General features: G+C 38.2%; 1 protein-coding gene across 1 annotated transcript in view; it reads left to right on the top strand.

Moving 5' to 3' along the window:
* Positions 1-25,800, top strand: part of LOC137294996 (uncharacterized) — a 145,518-nt gene that overhangs the window by 111,192 nt on the left and 8,526 nt on the right. Inside the window, exons 9-12 of the mRNA XM_067826237.1 lie at positions 20,683-20,786; positions 21,573-21,624; positions 24,887-25,243; positions 25,547-25,635. Of these exons, the coding sequence (XP_067682338.1) occupies positions 20,683-20,786; positions 21,573-21,624; positions 24,887-25,243; positions 25,547-25,635 (602 nt within the window). The remainder of the gene's footprint in view (positions 1-20,682; positions 20,787-21,572; positions 21,625-24,886; positions 25,244-25,546; positions 25,636-25,800) is intronic.

Here is a 25,800-nt window from a genome sequence, read left to right as displayed (position 1 = left end):
GCTTGCCATGAAATTACATTTGTTTGCTTAATTTGTTTGGTTAATTAAGAAAAGTTTGATCTCTATGTTTGATTTCAAAAAATATGTTTTCTTTGAAGACAGAAGCCGAATTAATTCCGCTCAATATGTCTTTTTTATATTATTAGTTTCGGGGAAAATATTTTTCTGTTTCTCCTGTAACATGATATTCTTGTTCAGTTCAAGGCTGCAGATGGCTGGGGGCCAAGGCTACAGCCAGATGACCATCAGATCTCATAGCAGTGCTAGGGCACTATATATCCAATACTGGGATTGAGTTGACTGAACCATTATTAATACACTGTTTATTACAGTCAGAATTCTTGATTAGACCTGAACTAACATTCTCCTGATTGATTTCAATTAATGTCTGCCAGGGTCCTCATTATTCTGATTCTAGAGGAAGCATCTACTGATCATTTCAATATGAATTGATCAAGTCAGATGTTTGTATGTCATTTGTGATGTTCACGCATTGAGGAATATTTTCTTCCTCAGTTGTTTCCAGTTTTGTGTTTTGCTCAAGCACAGTGGCATTAATGGGACAGCCAAAGTCATTGCCCATTTTGATCCTGTGAAATAGGATTAAACCATCAGTTCCTCATTTTTCACAGGATTTGAGAAACGAAATGTCAGATGGAGGTATTCTTAGACTGGTTATTGACAATGATGGCAGTTTCAATTCTTTCTCTTCAGAAAAACAAGTCATTAGAGTTAAGTTCTCTTTGCCATTAACTGCTTTTTATCAAGGGAGCACGAGAGAGGTTTGCCTGATGAATCAACTGAAGGGTTTTTCTCAAAAGTTCTGTTATTTGTTTAATCTGTTGAATGTGCAAAGATTAATATTGATTGAAAAGCTGTTATGTATTTTATCCCAATCAGTGCCATTTAAATGAAACAAATGAGATCATACTTTGATGAGACTTTGAATTGAGGTCAAGGTCATGTGAGTTTGTCTCATTACTGTCATGTTTCCTCTGGAAATGTGGGTGGTTGAGGGTTTTGATGAAGCATAACCATTGCCAATGTGTGTGTGGTGTTTGTGTGTTATTGGCCTGTTGCTCTTCTGTGTTACGTGTATGTGGTGTGCAATGGGTTATAGGTCTTTACTATCTAGGTTTCCTCACTGCCATACAGAGTCGGTGTTAGGGCAGGCACAGTGACCTTTCTGATTCTATGTCAATGTGGATCACATGGGCAGGTGTTCATACTTTCAGTAACTGGTTTGTTTGGTCCAGTGTAATGAGTCAGCAACATCATACCCGTAACAACATGAAGGAACAACAGAGCACCTGTCAAAAAAAAAGTCAGCAATATTTTACCTGTATAAAGAAATCAGCAACGTTTTACCTGTAACTATTAATAAGCAATAACACACCTTTAACAATAAATCAGCAACATCACACCTGCAACAAACTGAATCAGCAACATCACACCTGTAACAATAAATCAGCAACATCACACCTGTAACAATAAAGCAGCAACATCACACCTGTAACAATAAATCAGCAACATTGCACCTGTAACAATAAATCGGCAACATCACACCTGTAACAATAAAGCAGCAAACAGTAAATCAGCCACATCACCCATGTAACATGATACACCATACAACAAAGCCACACAACTACTTCAGTGACCCCAAGTGGTTGTATGTCAGACTTCACATACAATCAAGGTGCCACTAAGACGGTGTTAACACCTGACATATTACTGCAGTCTCATATCTCCCAGTAACATTAATATAAAGCAACACGCCATAACTCTGTACTGTCACAAAGGTTCATGACCAACGTAACATTCCTCATGTCCAATGGACTAACTTGACCTCAGATATAGGTATAACTGTTACCACCCAGGAATGACCATAGTTAACTTTTCTGTGTGATCAAATATCTTTGATTTTTGTTTTCTATTTGATTGACATAATTCTTCCGTTTCAGTCTCCTCAGTTATGTTAAGCTGTCATTGTCATCAAACGTGATGAAGACAAGTGGAATTAATATTGACATACTTGGATGCAGCTTATTACTGTTAAGGGTGATGGGGTAACCTAGTGGTTAAAGCTCGTCACACTGAAGGCCCGGGTTTGATTCACCACATGGGTGCAATATGTGAAGTCATGCCTGGTGTCCCCCACTTTGATAGTGCTGGAATATTGCTAAAAGCAGCATAAAACTAAACTCAGTCACTCACTCACTATTATGATAAGGTGTTTCCAGGTTTTAGAATTGTGTTATCATTAGCGTGGTAGGGATGACCAAAATAGTTTAAATATTGATAACTGGTCATGATTATAGATAGGCAAAAGTAATTTTGATGAGGTGGATGGGGCATTGATGATGAATTAGCAACTTTCCTTGTGAACAGATATCAAATGATCAGAAATGACCTAGATTGCACTGTCCTTAGCCTAATGGATGCTTAGCAGCTGTTGAAGTTTTTGACTGGGCACAGGTGGATCAGTTGTCTAAAGCACCACAGATTTAGGTTTGTTTTTGTGAATTCAATTCTTTTCTTTGATTCAGCAGAAAGTCATATTCAGGCATGCTTGTTTTCACTGACATTGTCAAGATGAATATGTGACATCGAAATGCAGGATGTAAATGATATGCAGAAAATATTTGATGAAAGAGTTGTGTTCCTTAGAAGTGGTAGGATCCTGGCTTCAAGTCCTGATTCCTTATGTTCTGAGGTTTTTCAGCACTATTCTCATGCATAATTGGCTTACAAGCGGTAAACATTAAAACCTTCTGTCCTTCATATAGTGAAATCACCGGAATACTACAATTCACAGATTCATGTCTTCAAATGTCATAGTAAATTGTAACCGTGTCATGTGTATGACAGATAGCATGTTTTCCAGTTTAATGATATGATATATTCTGTCTGTAGATAATAATGAACATATATGTTTTCTAAAAATTTATGTGGACTTCGTCACTTTATTGCTGGAATAATGCTGGTGCTCAACTCAAATATCATAGATGACAGAAGTAATCTCGATTCAACCTTGACCCATATGTTTGCCTCCATGCATCATGCCCAGCCACAAGTGACCCATGCAGACTTAGACCCTGCCATGTACTCACTCTGTACCAGAGGTTACCATATTGTTACCACAAATGTCGTTCGACGATAGACATGGGGTACTGATGCACCCTTGGACACAAAACCGTCTGCTGTAATTTATGAGACAACTGTTCTATAATGAGCTTTTACCAAATATTTGTTTCAGAAAAAAATTACCCCAAGACGACTAATGGTTATAAAATGATATCATTACTTCGGCGCTGCTGAGAAAATTGTTTTATAATCAGAACTTATAAACAGTGTGAAACAGCTATCTATCTTATAATTTTTTCATAAATATTCATCAGATGTAGGTTTAGAGTTAATCGTGGATGCATATTAATGCAGTTTTCAAAGAAACATTCATCTGTGTTGGTTTCATGAGGCAGTTTTTTTCATAACAGCTCTTTCACTTATTGTAATGACATTTCATGTCTTGTTGGTGAACGTTAGCTTTACGTCTTACAGTGGAGATTCTTACTAGGAGTTTTAAGAATGTCACACATCTGGAGGCGAAAGTTTAAGAAAGAGGTAATAAAACAGGAGCCTTGCATAACAGTGTCCTTTGGCAAGAGAATCTCCAAATTTCTCCAGCTCTGTTGGATCATAATGTATAAGTTTCAGATTATGCTAACAATGATAATAATAATAATAATAATAATAATAAAATGCAGACCTCACCTTTGAAATGTCTCACTTGCATCCCAAGTACACTGTTGTCAGGCTCCTCATTGTTCTCGGTGCCCTTGGTTTGGTACCTCCTGATCTCTTGGCGCAAATCAGGAGATTTCCCGGGTTCTGCACCAGGAGCACAGCCCTTCTGACAATCTGGGTAATGCAGAAGGCTGCAGTGTTAGGGAGCCTTCACATCCTCTGGAAAGTTCTTGGTGGGTTCGACTAGGCAGTGTTTCCTGGGAGAAGTCCCATTCACTGTCTGGGCTGCCTGTAGAGGGGGTGAGGGCCCTGAGCTTATGATGAGCTTTACCAGCCTGACTGTGCCAGGGTCACCTGAACCCTCTCTGCTGCATTTCAGTCTTAATTTTTAAAACATAATAATTCTAACAGTTAGTGATATGTGAATAAATCATGTACATTATTCTGTTACTGTAAACAGTTTCTCACCCTTAGGAGTGAGTGAGTGAGTGAGTTTAGTTTTATGCAGCTTTTAGCAGTATTCCAGCAATCTTTTGATGGGGTACACCAGAAATGGGCTTCACACATTGTACCCATGTGGGGAATAGAACCTACGCCTTTGGAGTGACGAACAAATGCTTTAACCACAGGGCTACCCCACGACCCCCTCACCCACAGGAATTGATAATTTGTAATGGTGGGTATATCAGGGGGAACCATGGAGGGTCACTCGAAAATACATTCCTAAGGTGAAGGTCGCGACAAAAATGTACATTTGGTGATAAAATCTAAAGTCCTGCTTTGAAAGGTTGTGAAGAAAATGTACATGGATGTAGGGAAGGTCATCCAGATGTATGACAGGGGAGTTTAACTGTTTTCACTGCATAAGTGCATCAAATACCTCTTGGCGTCTGCTTCCCCCACCCATAATGAACAACAGTTCCTTAATGAGTAGACAATGCTAGTTACTGCAGTTATGACCAAGTGCTGGCTTGTATTGATGAGGATGCATGAACACTCATTGTCACTGCCTGATTATACTACACAGAGAACTGTCAGATGTATTGACCTTGCGGCAAAAGGCTGTCAGTCTCCATCAGTGGGAGATTCAGCCAGGGTGATGACTTCTGCTTGTAGCAGACGGTCAGAAAATGACCTGTTGAATAAATACTGTTCACCTAAGGAATAATATAATTAAGTCTTGATAGACATTTCATCTGTGAGAATAGGCCCCATTCTGTTGGGAATCCTGTATACACTGCTTGTTTACATCATGTCTGCTTGTCCTAGGGGAGTTAGGTCTCTGATGTTGATGTGGTAGACTGGGGATGAAGGTCATTCTATCCGATGTTCTTGGCTTTAACGGGCCACCATTGCTCTTGTCTTTCACTGATTTCTCCTGGCAAATATGCAGCCAAGTTGTCCCTAGGAAATTGAAGGCAGACTATAATTGATAAGCGTTGTTGTTCAAGCAAACATTTAAAGTAGCATTAAGTCTAGGAGAATGATTACTGGGGACTGTGGGGCTATTTCAGGCAAGACGAGTTAGGTCTGTGGAAATGATCTACAGCCATCTTTGATACACCATGGATTCCTTGTGTAAGATTACACAGTCGAGTCGCCTTGTCTGTTTGCTCTGGGTGGTCAAATAGAAAGAGATGAGTTCAGCTCCAGTATGACCAGTCTCAAAGTCTGTTGGTTCCATGGTAGACGAACTTCACTCTGCAAAGATTTTTGGAAGCAGGGAATTGACATGAGGTGAAATTTCTCATCAAGGTACTTTGTAGGTTGAATAACCCAGAAACCTGAAGTCCTTGGTCTGTTCCACAAAGCAGGCTTAGCACCAAGAGGATAATGACTTCATTGTTTAACACAGACTTTTTTATGTGTACAGTGATTGTGGGGCTAAGGTCACAATGTGGAATGGGGACTTAGATGTGGTGAGGTGATCTTAATGAAACAAAAAACAGCATGGTATGATTAATGTTATGAAAGAATATGATGCCCACACATGCAGTACATGATATCATGAACATAGTGGCAGAGTCAAAAGAGAGTATAAGTGGTTGTGACAGGGATTTTAGACTGTGTAGTTTTGGGGGGTTTTGTTTGATAAGCATTGTAAATATCATCTTTACAAGTTTTTTCCTTTTTGAATTATTTGGAAAGATGATATTTACAATTTTTATTTTATTTTACTTTTTTGTAAAAAAAACTTTTTATGTTGTGTTAATGCTATGAATATACCATAAGTCTATGTTAAAGCATGGCTGTAGTCATCAGAACTAGCAGGGTACTAGCATGACTATTGAAAATGTATTTTGTTTTCTGTTGTTTATTACACAGATATATCAGATGATATATAGAGCAATTAAGATGTTTTTACTATAAAGTGACATGTTCTTAATTGGTAAACCAATTTGATGTACGTCAAGTTTACAGGACTTCAGTGCATCTAATTCCATTAAGTCATGGGTTTGGTTTGGTTGTTCTTTAACACCCTCTCAGCAATGCTACAGCTGTATGATGGCGGTCTGTAAATAATCGAACCTGGAAAAGATAATCCAGTTATCAACAGCATGAGCATCATTCTACGTAGTTGTGATAAGATGACATTATCAACCACGTCAGCCAGTGACCTTGTTCACCCAATCCCATTAGTCACCTCTTACAACAAGTTTAAGTTGCTGAAGACCAGGTATAACCTGGATCTTTATGGGTTTGAGTCCAGGGACTATGTCACCATTAGTCGAATCATTAGCCAGTCAGCATTAGATCTATCAAGAGATTTGGAGTGTAAAGGAAACACAGAATAAATCTCATTATACCAAAATGAATTCATAATTAAATTTGAATCCAAATTTTGGCAATTTTAATTTATTTTATACTTTATTTATTATGCCATTTTATGCACCAAAAAAATAATAATTAAATTTTTATCCATTTCTTCTGTTAATAAAAGGCAGGAGGTGAAATATTTCTCATGCATGTTTTCTAAACAGTTCATGGCTTCTGTGTACATTTTGTCTGAAGGACCAGATTTACACAAAACATGAATGTTAAAAAATTATCAAGTAAAGAAACCAGTGGCTGTAGTGTAATGCATCGTGTGTATAAGTATGTTGTACTTTGGGACAGTATAATAATGTGAGGTGCAGTGTTTAGTCTTTAGTAGAACAGGGATCAGTTTCAGGTATAAATCTTTAACAGGCTTAGTTTACGTTTAGTGATGGACAACAAGCAGTCATGACTTAATGTGAGGCATTCTTGGTTGTACATTTTCCAGTTTTCTTCTATGCTGTTTAACTTTCCATGGTGAGCTTTCAATTTGAAGAAAAATACCATTTAGTTTCCTGGTAAGGATCAACGTGAAATCAGGAGTTTCCTGAAAAGTGTTTGATTAAATTTGGAGTTGGTGATCGGATAGTTAACATGAGATATGTCTGATGGCTTTCTGGAGTGGTGATTACAGTGTGAATTGCCATGGTATCTCCGATTTGATTGCTGGTAATCTGGGCATAACTCAGCCTTGTGAATATCTCCTGGGTCTAATTCAAGATTTAATTCCGACCATCGTGACTGAAGCTAGTATAACTCATTCCAGTGTAAATCAGCAGGTCATGCTTTGTAAGTAATCACGGTGTAAGTCAATTTCAGCACTCATCAGGTTATTACCAATGTAACTAATCACGGTGTAAGTCAATTTCAGCACTCATCAGGTTATTACCAATGTAAGTAATCATTACAACTCACTCTGTTGTAAATCACATTGGCAATACTTTCCCATCATACTAAGTGTTTATTAAATGATTTCTATATTTTGACGTGCAGTCATAACATTGCTTGTTTTAAGTGTTTTAATACTTTTTTTAGCGACCTTAACACACTGTAGTTTGTGATATAGGATTGTTCCCGTTAATTCCAGGATCTGCTAATCGCATTAAAGTGCCCTAATTTTAATTATAAGTCATATACATTGAATATTTGTGAAACTTTGATAGGTTTATGTTTCAAAACATCATTAAAATGATAAATTAATCCGTTTCAAAACACTTTAATTTAATCTTCCATGCACAATCTCGGTACTTCCTGTGACTGAAAATGTAGGACCCTGGATACTGTCAACCTTGCATGTATAAGTAAATCACTGAACAGGTAACTTGGTTCAAAGTTATCCTAGAACAGACTATGCTGTGATGTCCCAAGAATACCAGGGCAGTGACTGTGATAAATACAAGCCTGTTTTCTAGTGCGAAATGTGTACAACTTGTAGTTGATTTACTTTGTTCAGCTTTACAGCAATGAAGTGTTATTTAGAGAGGAAAATGTGACAAATCAAATTCTGTTCCAGGATACCTTTTAACCAATTTACGTATACATCAGGGAACCATTACCACTCTGATATCCTGGATTACGATGACGCTGCTGATTGGGTTGGATCAAAGTAGCTAGATCACAGTGTTATCATGTGTCTCTCAGGTGATGAGAAGAGACAAGCAGCTATGTAGTCTAAAAATAGACACTATTTACTTCACTCACGTCAGGAATGAAACTACTTTATGTAAGTCCATTTGACATACTGCCCACTGTCTCATGTTTACATACCAGTTCCGTCTCTGCATGGTCATGTAACTGTTCAAAGCAGAATTAAACCCACTCACTCAATAAACCAGTCACTCACTTAAATGCGTTTGTCCCAGTGATGTTTCTCTGTACCAGTGAGTGAGTGAGGTGGTTTATGCTGCTATTGCAATAATTCCAGCATTATTACAGTGGGGGACACCAGAATGGGCTTCACACATTGTATCCATGTGGGGAATCGAACTCAGGTCTTGACAAGTTAACTATTTATAACCATGGCCCCTCTCTATGAAAATACTAGTTGTACATTCAGTTAGAGTTACTTGATGATTATATGTCCACTGTTGCTCTCTTACATATCTTGATAGTTGGATATATATCATCTAATCCAGTTGCACTGGGCAATTCACTGTAAATGTTCACAATATCCTAACAGTACTAGTATCACAGCAGGGTACACCAGAATTGGACTTCACACATTGTATCCATGTGGGAATCAAACCCAGGTCTTCAGCATGTTGAGTGGACGCTTTTACCACTAATCCATGTCACTGACCCATGGAGTTGACTGCTTACACACCTAAGATCTACAACAAAATATTGCTAGCATGAAACAACATTCATTCAGTATTTCTTTGTGTAGTTGCACATTATGTCTTTGCTTGATAACTGATAACACTGAAACATGTGATCATCACATGTGACGCCACTCACAGTGAAGTGCAGCACACAACAATAGGTAGTTACATAGTCCCTGAAACCAAGATAGGTATGTGGATATATACAAATAGTACCCACGAGGAGCTGTCCGGTATGAGGAAACCCTTCTGTCTATTTAATCTGAGTTTGGATTAGACTTGCTTAAGTTTCTGAAGTAATAATTAATAGTTCAAATAATAATTTCTAAAAGATATAAATATCCCTCTACCAGAGTAGTGTCCTGTACTGTCTCCTAGTCTAGACTTGCCTGTTTAAAGTGTAGAGTTACTATACATCCATGCACCTAGCCTTCAGTACGGTCATGGAACAAGGCTAAGTATGGATGAGAACATGCCATTTGAATTGCGAAGGGTGTGTGCACAGATTGATTGAGCTGAGGAGATGAAGAAAGTGGGGTGAATGTGTTATCAAATATATGCTCGTGGGTCTGTAAGAGAAATCACACAGTGACTGAGTGAGCTTTACACCTCTTTTAATAGCATTCAAGCAATATCATGGTGGGGCACACCAGAAATGTGCTTCACGCATTGTACCCATATGGGGCATTGAACCCATGTGACGAGTGAACATTTTATCCACTAGGCTACCCTGCTGACCCCAAACACTGGGTGAGTGAATGAGTATTGTTTTCGCAATATTATAGCAATATTGCGCGAAATCGAACCTAGTCTTTCCAGTGAAATGCTTTAACCACAAGGTTACCCTCCCCCTACAAGGCTACCCTCCCCCACAAGGCTACCCTCCCCCACAAGGCTACCCACGCCACAAGGCTACCCTACCCCACAAGGCTACCCTACCCCACAAGGCTACCCTACCCCACAAGGCTACCCATCCCACAAGGCTACCCTACCCAACAAGGCTACCCTACCCCACAAGGCTACCCTCCCCCACAAGGCTACCCTACCCCACATGGCTACCCTTTCCCCCAGGGAATGAGGGCCTGTTTCACAAAGTTCTCATAAGCCTAAGATCTCGTTAATTTTCTCATAGCATTCGAACCTCTAGTATTGGAGGAACGAATACTACGAGAAATGTTACGAGATCTTAGGCTTTCGAGAGCATTGTGAAACGGGGTACTCTACAGATGAGGATGAGATAAAGCATATATGCAGCCTGCCTGACAGAATACATTGGCTATTATAGTCTATTAATGTAAATGTTGATACAGTGTCCAGAAGACAGTCAGACTGCCATCTTGTAAATGGAGCTTCAAGGTGATAGACAGGTCCACACTGTGGCATATGACATTGAGGTAATACTTGTGGACTGAAATCCGAGGTGAGGATGATGTTCACATGGAGAGTTCATCTTGTGACGTCTGTCGTCTATTTGTGTAGAGGCTGTGACCTGTGAGAGATACATTACACACTCCTGCAGGTGACAAACTCAGATGATCAGCAGGTCATACAGGTACACCATGTCAGACTTTCTGTTAGTGTCAGCTTTGACTAGTTTAACATTTTATTCAAATGTTAAGCCAGACAAATTTGCTTTCTCTATTTTTGGATTTACCTGGTCAGCTTGCCATTGTGAAGTAGACAAAATTTAAGAAATATACCAAATAGGTGGTTCGACTGATTTGAGGGTCTTAATCCATTAGTGTAGCACTTTGACATTATATTCAAGAGAATGAATGTTGTTTTGTGGCAGTCAATTATCCAATGTACACCATTTGCATTCTAATTAAATAAATACGCTGGACCTGTTATTCTTACAATGCGTGAACCATTCCCCCTTTCATGAAGCCATTCTGTGATATGTGTAGCCCTAAATAAGGCAAGTGTAGTTAAACCAGAATGATCAAAATGTCACTTAGTTCAAGTAATTAGATAATTAGCAATCCATATTAGTGAAATGGTTTTAAACAATGAGATTATAAATATTGCAAATCCTGTTGCATGGCAAAGACATATAGCAAGTAAGTTATTTTGCTGTAATGTACTCAAACTGAAATACACTCAGAATTCAGTAATTACTTCAACACTGTAGACACTAAGGACCCAATAGTCATATTTCCCCAAATAGATGAGATCCATTTTCCTATTAAACAATAGTTCCATGCATCACAATAGCACAACTAAACTGTAGGCTAATGTGAATCTGTGAATATATAATACTGATACAAACAAATAACTCCATTTTGACTGAAAAGGAGCCCTGGTGAGCTCAGAGATGAACCTGAGGAAATATAGACTCGCTTCATCAAGAGCATGTTCATTTGTAACATATGATATGTTTGGGATTACAATTTCTTATCTTTTACATCGTAGAAAAGGTTGGCAGAAGAGTAACTAATTCAGGGACTGTGAGACATTGTGGACAAATTGTAGTTATGATGTGAAAGTCAGTTATATTTGTGTTCATGGTGAACATTGTGGGTAATTACAACTAAGGCTAGAGATGGAAAGGTGATGGATGTCTAGAGGTGGCTGCCTCAGTATGTGGCTGAGAGCACGTCACATCCTTTCCGTATGAGTATCATCACAGAGCTAGAAGTAGTGACTTGTGGGGGTGGATCTGCTCAGCTAGTTTGGCTACTGGGGTAAGTTTTGTTACGAAAGACATGTTAGTGGAGAGATGAGATGAAGAGACTTCTGCTTGTAGTCAACAATATTAATTAATTATTGATCACTGAAGTTCAGGTACTGTAAATCTGTGAGGTTGAAATGTTTTCTTGAAAACTAGGGATGGAATGGATAATATTGAGGATTTAGCATTTGTATGTGTCTGAACACTCAGTCACATTGAACATGGTGTAAATTAAATTTCTTTTTGGAATATCGTTTTTCAAACATGTCCAGATACTCCTCAAATTCATCATGGACATACTGATGAGAACATTATGGTTGCAGTTAATGTTGATGATCATATCAAAAAATATCTGTTACCCTGGAAGGTATATGGTCATTTAGGAACATTTGAGTTGGACTCAGTTCCTTTAATCTGAAAAGGGAACGCTCTCTACATAATTTTCATGGTTATAAATATCTGAGTTTCCTAATCCATCCACATATTTGGTTTTTTTTACAAAACACAAGGACTTTTTTGATTAATTGATAAAAAACACAGAAGTCCTTAAAATGAATGACAGAAATAACTGCTAGATTTAATGCATTTAATTTAAAACAACATTTATGCACTTAGATAAATATTGAATCATGAGTAAGGCAGGTGCTCTCAAGCTCTGTGATAATTACACCTTTACCCACTGTGAGGCAATTCAAAGTCAAGAACTTGTGTACATGGGACTCTAAAGTAGTCATGGGTAGTTTTGATTTTAAACAAGGTTTGCTTGTTGAGGTTTCAGCTTCTATCACTGAGCAGGCTATTTGTAGATTGTGTGACAGTGAAAAAGAGAGTTATATTTTGGGTTGGGTTTTTATCCAGTGAGGGAATTCTGGTGGCTAGGGTCACTGGGTGGCAGCAGATGTTCTGTGGAATAGCAGAAGGCTGTATGCTCTTTGTTCACAGGGTAATACATACAGATATTTCATGGATGAAATAGGATGTATCTGTCATCAAGGGATGTGAAAAATGGATATCTTAACCAGGTGTTTTAGTGTCTGCAGGTATGAGTACTGATAATGACTATTGCCAAATGAGTGAAGTGAAATCGCTTGTACATAAAATGTCAGTTTTGAGGTGCAGATGTTCTGAAAAGAAGTAAACTTTCAGGTAGTGATGTCTTGACTTGACAGAACAATGCAAAGGACAATCACTTCCTGTCTCATTTGCTCACTGAGTGAGTGAGTTTAGTTTTACACCACTTTAAGCAATATTCCTGCAATATCTGGTGTTGTCACCAGAAATGGGCTTCACACATTGTACACATGTGAGGATTCAAATTCAGATCTTCAGAATAATGAGCTAATGTTTTAACCACCAGGCTAACCCATTGCTCTTCATTTGCTCAGTGCCAGTGCACTTTATGATTCTGTGTTCAGCCGATCAGCAAGTAGATCCATCAAAAAAATATTCTCACTTCAGTATCAAATTTCTGTCACTGCCAAGAAAATATAGCTTTTCTTAAACTCAGAAAACAGTTTTTCACGTTTATATCTTACTTTAATGTCAATCATTGTCCAATTTACAGATGTGACATGCATATGTGAAACCGATTTATTTCAATTATTTTAAAACCAAAATAATGACTATGGTCCTTTCAAAGTCAGATGGAGTAACATATCTTTTTAAAATGTCAGGAAATATTCCATGATGTGCTAGTATTATCTTATCCCATTGGTTTAATTTTGTATGATATATTATGGACCTATTTGTGTACAACAATGACAATGTGCCAGTATCATGTACTTCAAAATTAGTTCCATTTAACTGTGTTTGTCATTATTTTGTCTATGTAATGTTGCAATCTGCCTCAAATTTGTGTTTTCAAAATTTTATTTATCATATATCAGTTTGTCCTGATATATAAGTAAGTGAGCATTGTAATACAGATGTTGCATCATGAACCTTGCATTGTGGTAAAATACTTGTTTGCCATATTGTTACACCACTACACGGAATCCTTCCTCAATGTTATTGCTTGGATCATGGATATACATGTACAAACGTTACTTCACACTGTGGTTGTCTTAGACCTCTGTCATATCAGGTTTGTCTCTGATATACTAATATACGACAAATTGTTATGGATGTCAACTTCTTCTTGATTGTTGAGTTGATGTGGATGAGTTATTCATCTGACAAAGGGGCAAGGAATAGCCCAGAAACATTGTCAAAACAATTAAGAAGAAGTTGACATCCATAACAATTTGTCGTATATTAGAATACCGATTTCTAAAGGCCTCTCAAGAACCTCTGATATACTGGGTGGGTAGTTCAGTGGTTCAAGCATTTGCTTGTAACACCAAAGACCCATGTTTGATTCTCCACATGGGCACAGTGTCTAAAGCTCATTTCTGGTGTTCCCACCATGATTTTGCCGGAATATTGATTAAAGCGGCATAAAACCAAGCTCACTCACTCACTCTAATGTACTGCTACACACTGATATAACTCAGATACTGTCAAATCACTGAAGATTGAGGACTATTTATAATAGATATACAACTTCCTATTCTGTATTCATAAGCAAACTTATAACTTCTTTATTCTGTATAGGCAACATTACATCTTCTCTACTCTGTATAGGTGACATTTCGACATAGATTCCAATGTCATTGTCAAGCAAGTGATGAAAGTGTCAAACCTCACTCACACACTCACTCACTCACTCACTCACTCACCCACCGCTACCGTGATTGCAATGCAGTGCCCATATTCAGATTTTGAGTAGAATGCTGTAATCAGAATTAACTGTGTTTAACTGTGGTCAGTTTACCTTTATACTACCAATTTTAGGGCCATGGGGTCTTTTTATTTAAAGCTAAATCTGCTGTAACTTTTTCAGTTTTAAGTTTTGAATTGAACTGGATTTCCTGGAGATTTGTCCTTCTTTTTTAATATGTTAACTTGATTAACTGGCTGCACTTTAGACCTACTCCCTTGTACATTAAACCTGTTTTACTGGATGAATAAATCAAATTAGCAACTCAGTATCTGCACTAACTAGATCTGCTGGTGATCAGCTGGTTAGCTTGATGTGGCAGCCTTGCATGAAGCTATACTAGTCACAGTGCACCTCAATATACTTGCTGGGTGCACCAACATAAATAAGCCATTGAGGAACTCAGTGGGGGACTAACATAGACGACTTACTTGAGGAAGCCCATTACATCACAAGCTTATATTTAGCAGAGTATTTAAGTAAATCTCCCAATCAGACAATCTCTTGGTTTAATTTTCAGGTATTTCCACAAGCCCCATGGTATAATACAATGCTATCTCACAAAACACTTATGTCATTGTAATCGCTTGGCTTCCAGGGAGGTATGCAGTATTTAATTTCCATGTGTCTTTTTATTTGGATAATTAGTATTCGTGGGAGATCAGAATTTCTACATCAAGATATATGTTTGTTTATTTCACTTCCTGACACCTAATATATTATAAGGTTTAGATGAAATATTTGAGACTCCTTCCTAGAAGAGTGGTATGTCAAATCAGTATGAGACAGTTTATCATATGTTTGAAGGATTGAAAACCTTATGACAGGTTATCATACCTGTGACGGATCAATAAATGTGTAGCAGCTTTATATCATATATGTGAGCAATTGATAATATGTGGCAGGTTTTCATGTGTGGGATAATGAAATCTGTGACAGTTTATCATCTGTATGGGAAAGTTAAATGTGTTGCAGGTCATATGGGAGGGATAGTGAACTCTGTGATAGTTAATCATGTGTGTGGGATATTGAAATCTGTGATAGTTTATTATGTGTGTGTGATAGTTACATGTGTACAGTTTATCAAGTGTGGGGGATAGTTAAATCTGTGACAGTTTATCAAGTGTGTGGGATGCTAAAACCATTTACAGTTTATTATGTTTGTGGGATAGTGAAATCTGTGACAGTTTACTACATGTGTGGAATCGTTAAATCTCTGACAACTTATATGTGACTGTTTATCATTTGTGTGGGATAGTGAAACATGTGACACTTTATCATATGTGTGGGATAGTGAAATATGTGACAGTTTATTATGTGTGGGATAGTGAAATCTGTGACAGGTTATAAAATCTGTGTGGGATTTTTCATCTTAATAACTCACCCTGCATTAATGTGACAAGTACCTATAACCAGCCTGGTGATGTTCACTGTAGCGGCAAATACCTCAGTGTTATGAACTATGTTAGAGTGTCAGCCAAGCTGTACAAGTGGAGGCTGTTGATGGTTCTGATATTTCAAATGCCAGGGTAAGGTGGATCAGGGGTAAGGTAGCCAAGCTGTGAGGATATTTACTGCGTGTATGCTAGAGAATTACGCTTGGCATACGTCAATGGTGCCGAGCTGTATTCACATCAGGGATCAGGTTTTGGCAATACTGGGATACACGCCACATTGTGTGGACGCCTGGCCAGTGTAAGTGTTACGGAAGTATAATAGCTTTAAACACATCTCTGTATGACCTACCTGCTCAAAGGTATACACACACTGTCTGGTGATAGTTCCTGGAAATTTTGCTGGTATTCTTTGTGGTGAATGACTGCTTGTTTTATGGCAAAGGAAATTTGTTCTGGTGGATCTTGGTGAGTACTTGCTGTAAGAAAATGTGATATGCTTGAAACTATCTCATTTTGCCTGATTTACTTCAAATTTTACGCCCTGACTGCTTGTGATGTTTTTAGAAGTATTATGTTTTATTCATACTGTGTATTGTAACAAGTATATATTTGCTTAATGGGACGATAGCAACATTGCTACAGACAGTATTCATTTTTATGTTTGAAGGTTACGAATATTTTTATCATCATCATCATCATCATCATTAGTAATCTTGTAATTTGGTTGATGTATCTTAAACATGCTCACTTGTTGGTCTTGAATGATGAATCAAATAAGTCACTAGTTATCTGCAACACAGAGATCTGCTGGTGAGAAGCTTGTTAAAATAAGTGGCAGCCATAACTGTACACACTGCATTTTAATATACGTCATCATTTCATTAGAATGACAAATGGCGCAACTGTTTTAATACTCAACCACAGGTATACATATTTATGAAGAAAACAAATCTAAACATTGACCCTGATTTACAGCAAGGAGTTTAGCCTAGTTGGTGTATGGGTGAATATTTCTTTGATTTTAGTCTTGTTGGATACGTGAGTTGGTTATTTGGCTATTTGTACAGCTTTTTACCTGTAATTAAATGGACATAGTTGATCTAGCATGCAAACAGATTTCCTGCCTTGTAAGTGTTAGAGGGTGGTTCCAGTCTGGTTTCTTAGACTGAATCCTAGATTTACCAATGCTATTATCCTTGGTCTGTCAGTACATCAAATTGCATGATCGACATTGGATTTCACTACTTTTCCTTGTATCAATTTTTCATTTCTGTCTCACATTATGCTACAGCTTTATAATGATCACCCTGCTCGCTGATTTGGTCTCACGTTTGTCTAAAAATTCTTGTCTGCATCAATCTTTTGTTCATTGTGTAGATGACTGGTACTTTATTAAACAAAACATGTTTAACTTTTTAAAGTGGCATTTAGAGACAGGTATGATGAGGTAGAACACTTGTATGGATACCAACTTCTTTTACGCTTCAGTATAGATCCTAACACTGTCATCATCATTTGTTTGATTATGTGTTAGCATCTACACTAAATGTTGCATGTATTACAATGAGGAAGTTGTCTATCAGTTAAAAGTGTTCCTCCTTGATAAACAGTTAGTAAATATATCATTGATACGATAACTTAGTTGCATAATGTCATGAGATTATATGTGCAGACAGACGCTTCACTTCTAATTACATGCATTGTTACAAAACAAATCTGACAAACTTCCTGTGATATTGTTCATTATGGTATAATCACTGTGTGGATTATACTCTGAGGACACAAAGGATTATATGCGCATCACTAGTTCTGACCATAGGTGTGTAGACTCATTAGTGGTATTCATCACTGCATTAATTGCCGTCCTTGGAAGTGGACCTCTGCAGCTGGTGGTCACACAATAGTTGGAACTGGTCAAGGCACAGGAGGGTTTTACCAACCATTCAGTAGTCAGTCACAGGATAGTCAGTGTATGGAGGCTGATTCTTGTGGAGCTTGTCCAACTATTGTAGTGTATCGAACTACTCTTTAGTACAGGCAGTGAAAGGCAACTTTTTGTGGAGCTTGTCAAGGTATTGTAGTATATTAAACAAGTCTTTAGTACAGGCAGTGAAAGGCAACTTTTTGTTGAGCTTGTCAAGGTATTGTAGTATATTAAACAAGTCTTTAGTACAGGCAGCGAAAGGCAACTTTTTCTTGTGGAGCTTGTCAAGGTACTGTAGTATATTAATCTACTCTTTAGTACAGGCAGTGAAATGTGATTATTCACCACTGACCTCTAAAATTGCCAAATTCCTCAAAACTGGCTCAATGTTTTAATATATATCAAATTGACATGTATGTTCCCTGTGTCACAATATGTGATTTTTTAGAATAAAATTTCTGTTCTGTTGTGTTCATAAGGCAGCATCTTCTTGGCAAGCTTGTCAATGCACTGTAATGTCTTGCGAAACAACTTCAAGTTTATTAAGGCACTGTTGTGTGTCCGGAAGTTACAGTGGCTGTTAAGGAAGGGCTGTGTGACATGTGTATTCAGAGGATCTGATGCACATCTCAGGACTGGGATGCTGCTGATGGACTTATGTTTGAATGTGTCAAGTAAATTGGACTAGCTTGTTTGGGAGAGAGGAACTTTGTGAGTGGAATCATTGATTCAGTTCTGTTTAATTTAGTTCAACTGTGGTTTGGAGATGGGAGGCAGGTGGTGTTTTGAGTCTAGTCATCTAATTTGTGGTGTATGGGATTGATCTTTGACTGCTGCTTGTTCATTATGGGTTCGTGGTATTTTCTGAATAGATGTAGCATCATAGTAAACAATAATTGATTATCATTCTTATGGTCATTGTCAAGTTCAAATTAGCCTAAACGTTTGACCTAACATATGGGGTATTTTCTTGATTAATTGAATTCTGTTAGGAATATATGGTATTCACTTAACTATTTTGTTATGTTAAAAGTAGCCACATGTGTAGCCTGTGAATATCCAGTTCGGAACTGATCCTCTGCAACCTATGCTTGTTGCTTGTTTTTGACTTACCTGTATTTTGACTTAACTATTACACCAGTGATGAACCGTGCAAATGTCAGTCCATGTCTAGCATCAGGGCACAACCGATGACCTGGTGGCATCATTGTGCTTTGATTATCATGTACATGTCTAGCATCAGGGCACAACCGATGACCTGGTGGCATCAGGGTGCTTTGATTATCATGTACATGTCTAGCATCAGGGCACAACCGATGACCTGGTGGCATCAGGGTGCTTTGATTATCATGTACATGTCTAGCATCAGGGCACAACCTATGACCTGTGGCATCAGGGTGCTTTGATTATCATGTTCATGTCTAGCATCAGGGCACAACCTATGACCTGGTGGCATCAGGGTGCTTTGATTATCATGTTCATGTCTAGCATCAGGGCACAACCTATGACCTGGTGGCATCAGGGTGCTTTGATTATCATGTCCATGTCTAGCATCAGGGCACAACCTATGACCTGGTGGCATCAGGGTGCTTTGATTATCATGTCCATGTCTAGCATCAGGGCACAACCTATGACCTGGTGGCATCAGGGTGCTTTGATTATCATGTTCATGTCTAGCATCAGGGCACAACCTATGACCTGGTGGCATCAGGGTGCTTTGATTATCATGTTCATGTCTAGCATCAGGGCACAACCTAGGACCTGGTGGCATCAAGGTGCTTTGATTATCATGTCCATGTCTAGCATCAGGGCACAACCTAGGACCTGGTGGCATCAGGGTGCTTTGATTATCATGTTCATGTCTAGCATCAGGGCACAACCTATGACCTGGTGGCATCAGGGTGCTTTGATTATCATGTTCATGTCTAGCATCAGGGCACAACCGATGACCTGGTGGCATCAGGGTGCTTTGATTATCATGTTCATGTCTAGCATCAGGGCACAACCTAGGACCTGGTGGCATCAGGGTGCTTTGATTATCATGTTCATGTCTAGCATCAGGGCACAACCTATGACCTGGTGGCATCAGGGTGCTTTGATTATCATGTTCATGTCTAGCATCAGGGCACAACCTATGACCTGGTGGCATCAAGGTGCTTTGATTATCATGTTCATGTCTAGCATCAGGGCACAACCTAGGACCTGGTGGCATCAGGGTGCTTTGATTATCATGTACATGTCTAGCATCAGGGCACAACCTATGACCTGGTGGCATCAGGGTGCTTTGATTATCATGTCACGAGTGTTTAATGTTGCTTTCACTCGCCATTGTATATCTGTTATCTCAAGTAAGATTGTTACAAAGAGATGAGCAGTGGTATTCAAAGGAATGAATATGTGTTTGTTCGTGTGATTTTAAAGTATTCATGAGGAGAAGAGTGGCATGTCTTTATGTCCTGCCAGCAGTTTTGTGTGTTAAGATAAGTGTAGTATACAAGTAACAGAGGCCGAGTATATTTCCAGCTACTTTTCAGCATGTTATATTGTTGTTTGAAGGAAAGAAACACAATCCTTTTGGGCATATTTCTACTAGAACATGTAGCAAAATTAGAAGTAGAAAGGTGTGCATTAAAAACTATCATCACAGAGTTTCAGTGATTTAATTCATATAACTTTCAGCACTTTTTAGCCATTGTAATGACACGCACTGGAATCTGTTTCATCAGATAATACTGGTTATCATCTGGCTTGAAGCCTTTAATAACACATTATTTTGAAACTAGATAATTTTATGGGATGATGGTACAAAAAGGTATAATTTCCATTGTACTTGAAACACTGGGGGCTTGGGGCGATGGAATGTATGTAATGTCATAATATTGTTTTTCGTATGTGCTTTGTTTTTCCAAGATAAACTCAGGTCATTTTGAGTTGTGCATGGAAATTGAGATATCTGCTGAAACACTGAAAAAAGGCTTGATGTGTTCAATGCTAAGCTATTTCAAGGATACATGTGACTTTTTGTTTATAGTAATGTGTTTTGTATGCAGATGCTGATAATACAGTGAGGATATTCGCATCCCCAGGAGCAGGCATTCTCTCACAGACGCTACATCTACAGTCTGCGTTGTCCGAGCCCGACCACCATCACAAGGTAGGATATATACAGAGTGTAAACCATCACAGACACTACTGTCAGTGCCTGACCACCATCACAAGGTAGGATGTATCCAGAGTGTAGACCATCTCAAACACTACTGACAGTGCCTGAATCTTCACACATACAGGTAGGGTATGTACAGAGTGTAGACCATCAGAGACACTACTGTCAGTGCATGAATCTTCATTCATACATTCAGGTAGGATGTGTACAGAGTGTAGACCATCAGAGACACTACTGTCAGTGCATGAATCTTCATACATACAGGTAGGATGTGTACAGAGTGTAGACCATCACAGACACTACCATCAGTGCTTGAACCTTCACACATACGGGTAGGGTGTATACAAAGTGTAGACCATTACAGACACTACCATCAGTGCCTTTGCATTCACACATGAAAGGGACCATATATACTGATTGTAAACCGTAACAGACACTATAGTACCTTAACCTTCACACACACAAGGCATAGTAAATAGCCTTCACACATACAATTTAGGTTGTATATAGTGTGTAGACCATAACAGAAACTAGCATCAATGCCTTAACCTTCCCACAGACACTACTGTCAGAGCCCAACAACCATTTCATGCACACATCTTGATGTCATTGTAACATGTAAGCTAACTGTAACAGGACTATATTTCGCAACAATTTAGGTATGGAAATTGCATTCGGTTCCTCTATTGAGGTTTATATTTTTGAGGACAAATCAGAATTCCAAAGCATCAAGGTATCGCTTGTATGTTGGAATCATCATGACATTGTTTTTTGCAGGAACAAGAGTCACTGCCACCATCATTTTGTCGGACATTCCATGGAGCTACTGGTGAGTGATCTTTCACCAATATTTTCTTATTACTTGTTTTAACTTAAAATCTGTTAACCACTCTGTGATAGTATGTTCAATTTCCCATGTTCAGACTGCCCCCTTCAAACAATCTGACAAAAGAGGCTAATATGTATGATATCCCATGCTTTTATCAGACTGCCCCCTTCAAACAATCTGACAAAAGAGGCTAGTATGTATGATATCCCATGCTTTTATCAAACTGCCTCCTTCAAACAAACAAAAGAGGCTAGTATGTATGATATCCCATGCTTTTATCAGACTGCCTCCTTTAAACAATCAGACAAAAGAGGCTAGTATGTATGATATCTCATGCTTTTATCAAACTGCCTCCTTCAAACAATCAGACAAAAGAGGCTAGTATGATTGTGCTTGTCAGTCACTGATTAAACATCTTTTCTTTGGAATTCAACATGTGTTGTTGTTTGCCTAGAACCTCAAACCAGAGCACAAAACAGTCTAGGTACTTAGTATCCCATTATTCACTGAATGAATAATTGTTTATCGTGTGACAAATTCTGACTGTGAGATATGACATCCATAAACCATGACATGGATAATGTCCCTTTAACCTGTAGCAGATTTGACATAACGGTCATACAGAACCTGTTATTCATGTACTGAAGACCAATGATTAAGACTCATATTCACCCAGATAGTGACATGTCACAATCATAATTCAAAGCAATGGTATGCTGTGATTGGTCAGCATATAAATCCAAACTGCTCATTACTTGCTGGGCAGAAATTACCACTGTGGAATAGAATGGTCACTATCACAGGGATGTTTGGCAAGAGAGACAGCAGCAAGTATGGCTGCAGTTTTCTGGATGGATGCAGTTTATGACATGTCACTTTTTGTTTAATAAAAGTACTGAAAGTGTATTGTCAAATAAGTTATGTATAATGTAAAAGATCAGTTTTTCAAGTTCTCAATATATGTATATTTTAGTATGTAAAACAAGCTACACCATCCTCAGGTCCTTCTAAACAGAAGAAAGCTACTTTACCAACATTGCTGTCATGGTTGTTTTGCGTAGGATGTGTTTTCCAAGTATTTGGGTGTCATGGAATATATGGGACATTTGCATGGAAATATGAAATATTCATCAGATTGCAGCAGAGTTTTAACCATTAAACTATCAAAGATATCTTTGTGAAAATAACAAACTCTAAGAAAGTGTGTGGACACCAAGAATTCGACAGTAATTGGAGTCAGGTCATGTTTTAGTACAATAAAGGATACACAAACCTTACATGTTCTATATATATTCTTTTGAAGGTTTTACATATAACACCATGTTGTTCTAAGACCTCCTACAGACTTTTGAAGTGTTTTTCCCTAGATTGTGGTGCCTCCTGTTGGCGTCTTCTAAATCGGTACTTTCTCATTTTTGGTCATCATGCATATAGATATGAGCTGTAAGGAATATAGGATACTATATTTTCCTAAATCTGATGGAGACATACCTTCTTGTTTCTCTGACTCACTGGTGTAGAACTAAGTTGTTTGTGTGCTGTGTGCTGGCTGGAGGGAAGCACTGTTTTCACCTAGGTTGGTATTGATCATATTAGTCTAGTTCTGCTGGCGGACATGTCCTAATGTCCTCACTCACTTCACGAGTCCTCTTGCTGTCTTCTTTAGGCAAGGCGCTCGCTAGTTTAGCTCATTTATTTACCCAGACGTGTTCAGACCCTATAACCTAGGGCAGAAACACCAGGATATATTCTTAGAAACATTTTCTTGTGGTTCTGAAGAGGAACACAAATGTAGTAGGGTTATGAATGGTATTTTTCACGTCTCCAGGGCTCTCTTGGATCATAACTTTGGATAGACTATTCTAATGACTGAGATTTTCCCATTGGCTAGTAATGTAACCAACCTGTAACTATGGCATGGACAGAAACCGGGATTGGCACTATATTGACAACATACAGTTAAGATGTATTGCATACTTGTGAAAAAGGGACTGTTACTAATATTTAGTCCATGAAATAAGGTGCTAATATTTAGTCCATGAAATAAGGTGATAACTATGAAATATAACATAATGGGACCCTGAACAATGCTTACTTTCAGAGATGAGAAACGTTTTTTGTTGTTGTAGATTGTTTTTTTTTTTAAAAAAAGAAAGAATTATTTTGAAAGTCTGTTGGATTATATTGTCAGAGAAATTAAAAATGACACTTTATTTTTATGTCTTTTTATTTTCTTTTTTAGATGTACATCATTTTGAAAATTAGTCACTTTTCCTTAGTGAGTGAGTGAGTTTAGTTTTACGCCACACTCAGCAATATTCCAGCTATATGGCAGCAGTCTGTAAATAACCGAGTCTGGACCAGACAATCCAGTGATCAACTACATGAGCATCGATCTGCGCAATTGGGAACCGATGACATGTGTCAACCAAGTCAGCAAGCCTGACCACCCGATCCCATTAGTCTCCTCATACAAGAAGCATAGTCGCCTTTTATGGCAAGCATGGGCTGCTGAAGGCCTATTCTACCACTGACCTTCACGGGTCCACTTTTCCGTAGACCCCAATAAGCATTAAGACAATATCTGCCTACACAGTAGTGTGTAGAAGATTGTTAGAAGATTAGTTAATTAAGTTTAGTGTTGAGGGCAGGTGTTGCCTCTGACACATGTACTCACCTGTTGTAATGAGACAAGTGTTGATCTCAGGTGTCACTAATGTGTTATATCTCTCAGATAGAAGGCTATCAGTGATAAAGTATATAGGTGAATATCTTGCATAGTCACTGTTACTGCAACAACATAGGTATTTAAACCAATGTGGGTCTGATAGAATGGAGACAGCAGAGAACACTATGATGTGAGTCACACATTTGTAGTCTTTAAACTGTTTGACTTAAACACTTTTTAAATATATTTAGGATAGGTATAATAGTATTTATCGTGATTTATTAATATGAGATAGCTAAAAGCAAAACGATCATTGTTTCCTTTTAATAAATCATTCTTATGATTCATAATATCGTTTTTTCATTGAATGTTCATACAAATTTGGGGCCCTCCATAACACGTCCAGTTCTTCATCATATTATCGTTTTGTTTGATTGATATCATATATGTTTTGGTGAATGTTACTTATTATTCTCTATCTCAATTCTAAGGAAATGACAATTTCCACCTGTTGATATATGTGGCACTGTTTGTTATTAATGCTATCATCATTGTAATGTGATAGTTTTGACAGTGTGATGTTTCTGTTGTCAGCTGATTCACAGCAACTGCAGATCTCCATGCCAATATCAGCTGACATCCCTATAAGTGAAGACGGTCAGACCAACCACACATCAACTCTTGCAATCACTGAAGAACTGGAATCTCAGCATACTTCTCAGAGAGTGGCACGGGACAGGACCATGGATGACGACTACCAGAGAGGAGGTGGCTGTGACAGCACCGAGACAAAAGAACATCAGGATGAGTTGTTGGTCGGCAGGACCCTGAAAAGCTCAAGCAGTGGCGCTGACATCACCGTAGGTCTGGAGAAAGAGGATGGAACAACAGATCAGGTGGAGATTGATGATGTTGAAGAGGGTGAGGCAGCAGCGGAACCGCCTGAGAGTGGTGAGTACATAGAATATGTAACCACAACTAGATTAGACCAAAGTCAGAATGTTTAGTAACCTTGAGTTAGAGAACAACTAAATTGAGATGATATATAATTATGTCTTGAAGAACATTATATGTAACACCTCTAGTTGGAGTTTTGTGAACACCAAGATAGATTGGTATATATAAAACACCTTTAGTGAGATTATATGAGTGAGATTATTAAGAACTGCTGCCAGACTTAATGTGACTTGCTGTTGGATGCAGACAGGCAAGAGGAGCAACTGTGTGACTATATATTTTTCTTCTTGTTTTCAGAGTCTCCAAAAGGAAATGTGAGGAAAGCCTCAATAGCTGACAAACTCGTCAAGACTAAACAGTCAGAGGCCATGATAGCAACACTCAAGGTAATATTGAAGATGCATGTGGGATGGAAATGGACAACAAATATAGTGTATAACCTGAGTCTAAGCCAGGCAAACTTGTGGTTGATAGAATCGGTAGTCATTCATACCCTTGATATAATGATACACAGCGTGCTAAGTGTCATTGTAAACACCTTGTAGTTGTAA

This window comes from Haliotis asinina, chromosome 8 (genome assembly GCF_037392515.1).
Source record: "Haliotis asinina isolate JCU_RB_2024 chromosome 8, JCU_Hal_asi_v2, whole genome shotgun sequence".
Lineage (NCBI taxonomy): Eukaryota > Metazoa > Mollusca > Gastropoda > Lepetellida > Haliotidae > Haliotis > Haliotis asinina.
The sequence above is the reverse complement of the archived record's forward strand: the minus strand, read 5'-3'. Positions and strand labels throughout refer to the sequence as shown.